The sequence below is a fragment of the Onychostoma macrolepis genome, chromosome 23 (assembly GCF_012432095.1).
Source record: "Onychostoma macrolepis isolate SWU-2019 chromosome 23, ASM1243209v1, whole genome shotgun sequence".
NCBI classification, from domain to species: domain Eukaryota; kingdom Metazoa; phylum Chordata; class Actinopteri; order Cypriniformes; family Cyprinidae; genus Onychostoma; species Onychostoma macrolepis.
Genome location: NC_081177.1, coordinates 7,815,761 through 7,825,727, shown reverse-complemented (window position 1 = coordinate 7,825,727; position 9,967 = coordinate 7,815,761). Strand labels below are relative to the sequence as shown.

Genomic DNA, 9,967 nt, shown 5'->3' with positions numbered 1-9,967 from the left:
AATACAGGTTTAACTCAATGTGGGAGGGCTCTACTTTAATCTGAATTAAGAAAAAGGTGTAATTTGACAATAAATCCTACTTCAAGTACTGATGCTTTCACATTGTTGCTTCCAGTGCCTCAATAATTCTAAATGAATGTGTATTTTGGACTCTAAAAATCATTGAATACTTACATTAACTTTATTTGATCTTTTATCTTATGTTCAAGCCTATTTTCACTCATATTTCCATAAATATATTCTATATAAGACTTTCACACGAATGCTTGAAATTAGTTTTGAAGATAAACTGTGAAGGTAAACTGTGCCAATATGGATTTCTTTAGAAAACTGTATTCTATTTAGTTTTTCTAAATGTTGGAAACAGATAGAAAAGTCCTTCAATATGATTTAAAAAGCATCCCAGGATGCATCTATTTGATAGAATGACCTGGAAGAAATCTAGCTGATTGATGAAATTGTCACTGTTTCATTTTGTAATACATAAAGTTTACAACAAGCTCCTACTTGCCTCTTTATTGCAGTCATATCCTCATATGATTCTCTGAACTCTGGACTGAGTAAATAGGATGATCTTTACTCATCCGTCTGGTTACTTACAATTTGCGCATTACCTCAATTAAATATTTTCTAGTACTCATGAGAATAAATGTTTAAACCACATTCAGGTAAGTGAAAATGTTTTGTTCATTATGTTGACGGTGCTCCATCTAATGATTGTCAGAACGCTGCAATTCACAATCCTGTTCGTGGAATTTCACACATTGTCATCTATGTGAATTATTAAGTAAATTGGAATTTTGACATTGCTGCACCAAATTACTCCATGCTAAGTGTCAAAGAGTCATTGCATCACTGATTTCGTCTTTAGTCTCTCTGTGTGTGTGTGTGTGTGTGTGTGTGTGTGAGAGAGAGACTAAAGAGGAAATCAGTGATGCACACACATATAAACTTGTGACTTGAAGCCATGTAGTGCCTGGCTGTTAGAACAGAGTCTCCAGTCAGCAGCATTATGAATAGCTGGAACCCAGAAGTGCTTGTTCGGAAATCTCAGGAAGCCAAAGAACAGGCGTATTGTCCCTACAGCAAGTTCAGAGTCGGAGCAGCTGTCTTAACAAGCGATGGAACCGTGTTCACAGGTGAGGACACTCTAAAAAATATGTTGTTGTTATCTGAAACTACAAATTACATTCAAATGTCTGGGGTTGTTGCCATTTTTAAATGTTTTTGAAAGTCTCTTATCCTCACCAAGGCTGCATTTATTTGTTCAAAAATATAGTAAAAACAGTAATAATGTGAAATATTATTCCAATTTAAAATAACTGTCTTCTATTTAAATATGTTAAAATGTTATTTATTCCTGTGATGCAAAGCTGAATTTTCAGCATCATTAACATCCTTCAGAAATCATTCTAATATGCAGATTTGCTGCTCAAGAAACATTTCTGATTATTATCAATGTTGAAAACACTTCTTGAATACTGAACCCAAACTTTTGAACAGTAGTCTATATATTTGTTTTGTAGCTATATTTTCGTCCGTTTTTCATGGTTCTTCAGCATATGGTGGTGTTTAACAGGTTGTAATGTAGAGAATGCATGCTACACTGCTGGACTGTGTGCTGAGAGGACTGCAATCTCTAAAGCTGTGTCTGAGGGACACAAGAGCTTCAAAGCCATTGCTATTGCCAGGTAATTCAGTATATAGCTATATGTATGCATTGGCTGAAGTATAAGTAAGTAGTGTTGAGTAATATTCCTTAACTGTCTTTTATGCAGTGACCTTGAAGATCGCTTTATTTCTCCATGTGGAGCCTGTAGGCAGTTCATGAGAGAGGTCAGTTCTTCTAAAAAATAATATAATGCAAACTGATCATTTTTTATTCTTTTGTTATTACTATAATTCACAAAAACATAGAAGTTACACTGTGGCTTGCGAAAACAAGTCATCAGGGAAAACCAAAACATCAGTCATCAAACTGCATGTTTGGAAATGTTTTGTATTTTGTGAAATGTAAGTGTGGCTTAGAAAAATAAAATTGCAAAAGAATGTGAGTAATACACGCATCATTTTTCGGCTTCCGTTGATACTGCCATTTAACAGACTGGTTATGTCATCTGTCTTACAGTTTGGCTCACAGTGGGACGTTTATATGTCAAAATCTGATGGATCTTACAAACTGATGACAGTGGAGGAGCTCCTGCCGTGTTCATTTGGCCCTGATGACCTGAGGGCAAGAGAAAACCATTAGACTTTTGACATAAAGCCATGACAGATAGATTTAAATGTATTGAATGGATGTATGGTTATATTATTTTCCAATGAAAAATATAAATGCGTAAATTAATAAATAGTAGCCCTATTCTGAATTGATGCGTAGTTGTTATTAAAAATTTAATTTACAATGTATACTTTTATTGTGAAATGTGTGAAAGCCATAAAAAAGTGACAATTAACCCTCCGACCAATCAGCGTTACATAAATAATATAGGGAGATGTTTGGTCAAAGCCACTAGAAGGCAAGCCTGCAATCATTAGCCGAAAAAGCGTAACGGCTAAAGCTAACGCTTCCGGTCTGGCAGTACATGGGAAAGGAGACCAGAGGCCGATTTTTTGGATGGATGTCAATGGAGGTGAGGCTTCACTACGCTGAATAAACAGCTTTTTAGAGGAAACGGCTCATCATTTAATGAATTGGCAGCCTATCTGCTCATCTTCAACATGTTTTACACTAAACAATACTTTTGGATTTAACTATTCTTAGAGTTTACCACAAAAAAAAAATGCTGTTTTATAAGAGAAGTCACTGACTTTTTGTGACAGGTGGGATTCAGCTTACGGCACTTCTTATTCATTCCTATGTTATCCGTAAATGGCGACTGAGTGTTGCAAAACTCTGACTGAAATGTCAAGGCTGTAATGTGATTGGTTATTAAGGCACACTGATCCTAGTTAGCCATTACGCTTTCTCCAATAGTAAGTAATACAGACCCTCTCATCTCCCTAGTAAGACAATCTCTGGTTTAGTTCGTAAATGGGCTCTGTTTCCTGTCATCGTGAAATTTAGTTCTTTACTCGGCTCGAAATGTCAGTGAAACATGCTCTCACTCAGTGATATAGCATAATAATAATTGAGCATTCCTGTAGCTTAAATGGTAGAGCATGGCGGTAGGTTTGATTCCCAAATAATGCATGAAAAATGTATTCGCTTTGGTAATAAATGCTTGCCAAATGTGTAAATGTAAAACAGGTAGGCTTATTTAAATATAAATGGCTTTGCCATCAAGGAAGAAATTACATTTTGAAATATATTACAATACAAAACAGTTATTGTAATAAAATTTTACAATAGTGCTGTTTTTACTGTATTTTTAATCAAATAAATGCAGCCTTTGTGAGCATAAGTGAAAGTGACGTGACATGTGGCCAAGTATGGTGACCCATACTCTGAATTAGTGCTCTGCATTTACCCATCCAAAGTGCACACACACACACACCATGAACAGTGGCAGTGGGCAGCTGCTTATGCTGCGGCGCCCGGGGAAAGAAGAGACTTCTTTCAAAACAAAATCTGGGTAGGAGTTCAGATTTGTTTTTTGTTTTTTGCTGCGTTGAAGGTTCACAGACACTTGTAGCCTCAGTTATCCTTAATGGGAGAAGTTTGGAACAACCAGGACTTTTCCTATAGCTGGCCTCCTGGCCAAACTGAGCAATCAATGGAGAAGGGCTTGGTTAGAGTAGTGACCAAGAAGCAGCTGGTGACTGATTGAGCTCCATGATCATATATGGAGACTCCACCGATCTGGGCTTTATGGTAGTGTGGCCAGACTCAATCCTTTCCTCAGAGAAGAGGCATGAAACCCCACTTTGAATTTGCAAAAAACAAGGACTCAGACTGTGAGAAACAAGATTCTCTGGTATAATAATAATTTGTTACATTTATATAGCGCTTTTCTAGGTACTCAAAGCGCATTACATGAAAGGGGGAATCTCCTCAACCACCACCAATGTGCAGCATCCACCTGGATGATGCGACGGCAGCCATATTGCGCCAGAACACCCACCACACACCAGCTTATTGGTGGAGAGGAGACAGAGTGATGAAGCCAATCAGTATATGGGGATGAATAGAAGGCCATGATGGTCAGAGGCCAATGGGGAAATTTGGCTAGGATGCCAGGGTTACACCCCTACTCTTTTCAAAGGACATCCTGGGATTTTTAATGACCACAGAGAGTCAGGACCTCGATTTAACAATCACTATACTGGGGCGTTAGGACCCACACAGACTGCAGGGTGAGCACTCCCTGCTGGCCTCACTAACACCTCTTCCAGCAGCAACTGAGTTTTCTCAGGATGTCTCCCATCCAGCTACTGACCAGGCTCAACCCTGCTTAGCTTCAGTGGGCAACCATCTGAGGTCCTGTATGACCATAGCTGGCCCTATATGCTGGACCAGATGGGTTCCACATGTCAGCCTCAACAAAACCATAACCAAGCCACTTGATACACACCCCTCCCAGATGAATAGTCACAACAACGACAATATTCTGGCCCTTGTCTGGAATCCAGACCTGGTACACACCAGGACCGTAAGTCATTGCGGTATGTGGGCCAAGCAAAAGCTGATTGTGTGGGCCGGAGCTGGGCCAGAGAAAAATTGCTATGTGGGTGTCTTGGACTACAGGGTGATATGGCTGCTGGCATATTTGCAAATTCAAAGTGGGGTTTCATGCCTCTTCTCTGAGGAAAGGATTGAGTCTGGCCACACTACCATAAAGCCCAGATCGGTGGAGTCTCCATATATGATCATGGAGCTCAACCAGTCACCAGCTGCTTCTTGGTCACTACTCTAACCAAGCCCTTCTCCATTGATTGCTCAGTTTGGCCAGGAGGCCAGCTATAGGAAAAGTCCTGGTTGTTCCAAACTTCTCCCATTAAGGATAACTGAGGCTACAAGTGTCTGTGAACCTTCAACGCAGCAAAAAAAAAAAAAAAAATCTGAACTCCTACCCAGATTTTGTTTTGAAAGAAGTCTCTTCTTTCCCCGGGCACCACAGCATAAATGGCTGCCCACTGCCACTGTTCATGGTGTGTGTGTGTGTTCACTGCTGTGTGTGTGCACTTTGGATGGGTAAATGCAGAGGACTAATTCAGAGTATGGGTCACCATACTTGGCCACATGTCACGTCACTTTCACTTTCACTTATGCTCACAAAGGCTGCATTTATTTGATTTAAAATAGTGAAATTTTATTACAATAACTGTTTTGTATTGTAATATATTTGAGGTATGATAAACCTCAATTCATGAGGAAACAAGGCACTGTGTTCATCACCTGCACTGTACCACACCAACAGTAAAGTGTGGGGGTATTTTTCAGCAGCAGGGACAGGGAGACTAGTCAGAGTAGAAGGAAAGCTCAATATATAAAGACAGCCTGAATGAAAGCCTAGTCCAGAGCATGCAGAACCTCAGACTGGGCAGAAGGTTCACCTTCCAACAGAACAATGACTCTAAGCACACAGCTAAGACAATGCAATAATAGCTTATGGACAACTATGTGAAAGCCCTAGACCAGCCAGAGCCTGGGCTTGAACCCAATCAAACATTTTTGGAGAAACTTGAAAATATCTATTGGCCCCCATCCAACCTGACAGAGCTGAAGAGGCGAGGAGAAGAATTAATGGCAGATAATTGCCAAATGCAGATGTGCAAAGCTTGTGGTATCATAACCAAAAATAATTGAGGCTGTGGTGCTTAAACTAAGTACTGAGTTATGAATACTTATGCAATATACTTATTAATAAAATAAATTAGCAATGTTGTCAGAAACCTGTTTTTTGTTTTATCATTATGGTGTGTGAGTGTAGATTGATGTGGGGAAAAAGTGATTTAAAGCAGTTTAACATAAAGCAACAACATAAAACATGTAAGGTTTTTACATGAATGCTTGTGTTACATCCTGTATTGTTTTGGGAGGGGTGTTTTTCTCCTTTGTCTTTCTCTCGTTTCCCTCTTACTTTACAGGACTTGTGATTGGACCGTGCTTTCGTCAGTCATCAATTCTACGTCACTAAGGACCGATCAGACGTCAGTGGGCGCATATAAAGACCCGGATGAAACGCGAGTTCGGGAGGAGCGTTTGCTTTTCATTTGTTTGTTCTCCTGCGTTTACTTTTGTGTTTGCTCCCTGTTTTTTTTTTTTGTAATTTTCTGAATCTGAGTTTTCGTGTGTTTGAGTTTTTTTCTTGTGAAACTTTACTGTTCATCAGTTATTTAACTGCGTTTACGTTGTGACTCGACCCTCGGTGTTTTCCGAGTTTATATAAATCCTGCTTCGACACATAGTGATGGGACCAGCTCAGCATGTCACGTGACTTACATCTTATTACACGCAGGGTAAAGTTGTCTAAAAACACTAGTTTAGGAGCGGATGCCAAATGTTGTATTTATGTTTGTGAGTCAGCGTAGTTATAGTGGCGTTCGACGCTGAAGATATTACTTTATTTAATTTCTTTGGTTTAGCTTAGTTTTGATCGGTGCTTGTTAGAGTGATTGTTTTATTATTTTCTTTTCTTTAGCACCGCTCCTGTCCCTCACTTTGGTTGTCTTTAATTCATTGTTTGTATAGAATTTGTAAATAGATATTTGTTGGTTTTGGAAGGTATGTTGGGTTATTAGTTGTTGTTGTTGTTGTTGTGAGCTTTGTAATATTGAATGGATTTTTCTACTAAACGCAGAACTCTTAATTCCTTTTTGTCTCTGCCTGTTTCTTAATTGCACACACCGCGCTTCCGTAGCAGGGAAAAGTGTTTTAGCTTAATATATTTTATTTATTAATGGTTTTGTTACCTCCTCAAATCCCTAGACACCAAATAATTAGGGAGCCGTAACACTTGAAATTAGTTTTGAAGGTACAGTGGTGGCCAAAATTATTAGGACACTAGTATTTTCACCAGCTAAAAATGTTTTTAAGTCAGTTATTTTTATCTTTTGCTGTAGTGTGCCAGTAGGAAATATCAGTTTACATTTCCAAACGTTCAGTTTGCCGTTAATTGTAGTAATCCAGATTTTTGTTTGCACAACAGTCAGTGCTCCACCCAGATTGGATGCATCATCATCCATTCTGTCTGGAATGACATGAAGAAACAGAAACTGGGACAGACTAAATCCAGAAGAACTGTAGCTTTGCAGGTTTCTTGAAGCATCTTGGAGACGTTGCCACAGTTCTTCTGGATTTAGTCTGTCTCAGTTTCTGTTTCTTCATGTCATTTCAGACACACGGGATGATGATGAGATCAGATCTCTGTAATTAATGGAAAAATGTATGTTTGGAAATGCAAACTGATATTCTTTACTGACACACTACAGCACTTGAAACCGTTTTTTAGCAGGTGAAAATACTAGTGTTCTAATAATTTGGCCACCACTGTAAATATAAACTGCCATATGAATTCTATTAAGTTTTTATAAATGTTGAAACGGATCAAAAACTCCTGTCAGTTTCTTTTTTAAATATATAAAGTTTACAACAAGCTCTTACTTGTATATATTTCGTTCATTCTAGAATGAGTAAACAGGATGATCTTTACTCATCTGTCTGGTTACTTACAATTTGCGCATTACCTTAATTAAATATTTTAATATATATTAGTTAAGTGAAAGCTGAGTTGTTGTTTTTTTCATTATGTTGAGTGCTCTGTCTAATGATTGTCAGAATCCTGTTCGTGAAAATTCACCTACGCCTTGTCATCTTTTTTGAATTTAAGTAAATGGAAATTTTGACATTGCTTCACCAAATTACTCATTCTAAGTGTCAAAGAGGCAAGGCATCATTCATTTCCTCCTTAAATAGTCACACACACTAACTTCTATCATTTAGTGTCTGGCTGTTGGAACGGGCTCTGCAGTCAGCAGCACTATGAGTCGCTATAACCCAAAAGAGCTTGTTCAGAAATCTCAGGAAGCCAAAGAACAGGCGTATTGTCCCTACAGCAAGTTCAGAGTCGGAGCAGCTGTCTTAACAAGCGATGGAACCGTGTTCACAGGTGAGGACACACAAGAACTTCAACTAGTTAAGTGTTCTTATACATGTATTTTTATGTGAACCCTACAAATACAAATGCAGTACATACCATTAAGAAGTTTAGGTCGGTAAGAAAAGTCTCTTATGCTTTTTATCAATGCGTTTGATCAAAAATACAGTAAAACTTTAATATTGTGAAATATTATTACAATTTAAAATAACTTTTGTGATCAACAAACATTTCAATATTTAAAATAGTTCAAAAAATATTTTTGTGGAAACTGATACACTGTCTTCAGGATTTTTTGATTAATAGAACATTCAAGAGAACAGCATTAATTTGAAATAGAAAGCTTTTGTAACATTTTAAATGTTTTTACTGTCACTTTTGATCAACTTAATGCATTCTTGCTGAATAAAAGTATTCATCTCTTTAAAGGAAAATCTTACTGACCCCAAATTTTTGAATGGTCTCAATGAAGCACCAATAATACATATACTAAATAAATCCCAAAAAGAAACCAGAGAGGCAATACGAGACATGAGTTTATATAAAAATCTACAGTACTGTTTTCTTAACAGGTTGTAATGTAGAGAATGCCAGCTATCCTCTTGGACTGTGTGCTGAGAGGACTGCAATCTCTAAAGCGGTGTCTGAGGGATATACCAGCTTCAAAGCCATCGCAATTGCCAGGTATTTAAATATATAGCTACAGTTAGGTCCATATATATTTGGACACTGACACAATTTTCATAATTTCGGCTCTGTATACTACCAGAATAAAATTAAAAAATAAAACAATCAAGATGAAATTGAAGTGCAGACTTTAAGCTTTCATTCAAGGGGTTGAACAGAAACATAACATAAAATTCTTACATTCTAAAAATGCTGGGTAAAATATGGATGAACCCAGCGCTTGGGTTACTGCCCAGAAAATTGGGTTAAACATTTAACATTTTCAACCCAGCATGTGTTCTGTCCAATATTTACCCTGCACTCGGTTGTATTTAACCCAGCATTTTTTAGAGTGTAGGAATTACAACAATTTACCCCATTTTCAGGAGCTCAATTGTAATTGGACAAATATAATCATAAATAAAATGTTCACTTTTAATATTTTGTTGAGAATCCTTTGCAGGCATGTATATGGACCTGACTGTAGATGTAGGTATTGGCTGAAATTACTGTTGATTAATATTCCTGTTACGAACTGTCTTTTATGCAGTGACCTTGAGGATCGCTTTATTTCTCCATGTGGAGCCTGTAGGCAGTTCATGAGAGAGGTCAGTTCAAACTGATAATTATTATTGTTTTATTTATGACTATTTATGAAGACATACAAATGTGGAATTAAAATGTGATCTGTAAAAAGTTGTGAGTCAGCAGTGACAAACTGCATTTGGAAATAAAAGAAATGCCTTTATAAATTTAGGTGTGGCTTATAACAAAAACAATTACAAAAGAATGTAAGTAGCCTAATGCACTATTCATGCTTCACATTCCATTGAAACTGTCATTTAACAGACTGGTTATGTCATCTGTCTTACAGTTTGGCTCACAGTGGGACGTTTATATGTCAAAATCTGATGGATCTTACAAACTGATGACAGTGGAGGAGCTCCTGCCGTGTTCATTTGGCCCTGATGACCTGAGAAAAGGAAAAAACCCTGTTGGCAATTCGAAATTGTAATAAAAATAAAAATAAAGCTATAAGCCATGTAACAAACCAGATGTGCAGATTTAAAATGTTTTGAATCGATGTATAGCTGTATTATTTTCCCAATTAAAAAATATAAATATGAACAATGACCATATTTTGAACTGCTGTGTGGTTAATAACTGACTCACCACTTCGAACTTTTTATTCATACTTTTATCTTAAAATTTGTGCCATATTACTTTTATTGTGAAATACGTTTCATTTCATTTCATTTATT

At 37.4% G+C, this 9,967-nt stretch overlaps 2 protein-coding genes across 3 annotated transcripts; both read left to right on the top strand.

Moving 5' to 3' along the window:
* The first annotated feature begins 871 nt into the window (after positions 1-871).
* Positions 872-2,371, top strand: LOC131531737 (cytidine deaminase-like). Its single transcript, XM_058762763.1, has 4 exons — positions 872-1,139; positions 1,580-1,691; positions 1,779-1,836; positions 2,129-2,371. Exons 1-4 carry the CDS (start codon positions 1,013-1,015, stop codon positions 2,249-2,251), a joined length of 420 nt encoding a protein of 139 aa, XP_058618746.1. The 5' UTR covers positions 872-1,012; the 3' UTR covers positions 2,252-2,371.
* Positions 2,372-2,519: 148 nt separating this feature from the next.
* On the top strand, positions 2,520-9,835 carry LOC131531736 (cytidine deaminase-like). Of its 2 annotated transcripts, none has more exons than XM_058762761.1 (6): positions 2,520-2,633; positions 6,031-6,402; positions 7,886-8,051; positions 8,612-8,723; positions 9,256-9,313; positions 9,580-9,835. In XM_058762761.1, the coding sequence occupies exons 2-6, from the start codon at positions 6,370-6,372 to the stop codon at positions 9,718-9,720; spliced, it is 510 nt and encodes a 169-aa protein (XP_058618744.1). In that variant the 5' UTR covers positions 2,520-2,633; positions 6,031-6,369; the 3' UTR covers positions 9,721-9,835. The 2 variants fall into 2 exon arrangements, with proteins under 2 accessions (XP_058618744.1, XP_058618745.1); XM_058762762.1 differs by having other exon boundaries at positions 5,983-6,402.
* The last annotated feature ends 132 nt before the right edge of the window (positions 9,836-9,967 follow it).

Bases quoted from the DNA above. Each gene is read 5' to 3' on its own strand.
- LOC131531737 (XM_058762763.1), top strand. From the start codon at position 1,013: ATGAATAGCTGGAACCCAGAAGTGCTTGTTCGGAAATCTCAGGAAGCC. The intron at 1,692-1,778 runs GTAATTCAGTAT...TCTTTTATGCAG, and splicing joins AAAGCCATTGCTATTGCCAG to TGACCTTGAAGATCGCTTTA. The intron at 1,837-2,128 runs GTCAGTTCTTCT...TCTGTCTTACAG, and splicing joins GTAGGCAGTTCATGAGAGAG to TTTGGCTCACAGTGGGACGT.
- LOC131531736 (XM_058762761.1), top strand. From the start codon at position 6,370: ATGTCACGTGACTTACATCTTATTACACGCAGG. The intron at 8,052-8,611 runs GTGAGGACACAC...TTTTCTTAACAG, and splicing joins CGATGGAACCGTGTTCACAG to GTTGTAATGTAGAGAATGCC. The intron at 8,724-9,255 runs GTATTTAAATAT...TCTTTTATGCAG, and splicing joins AAAGCCATCGCAATTGCCAG to TGACCTTGAGGATCGCTTTA.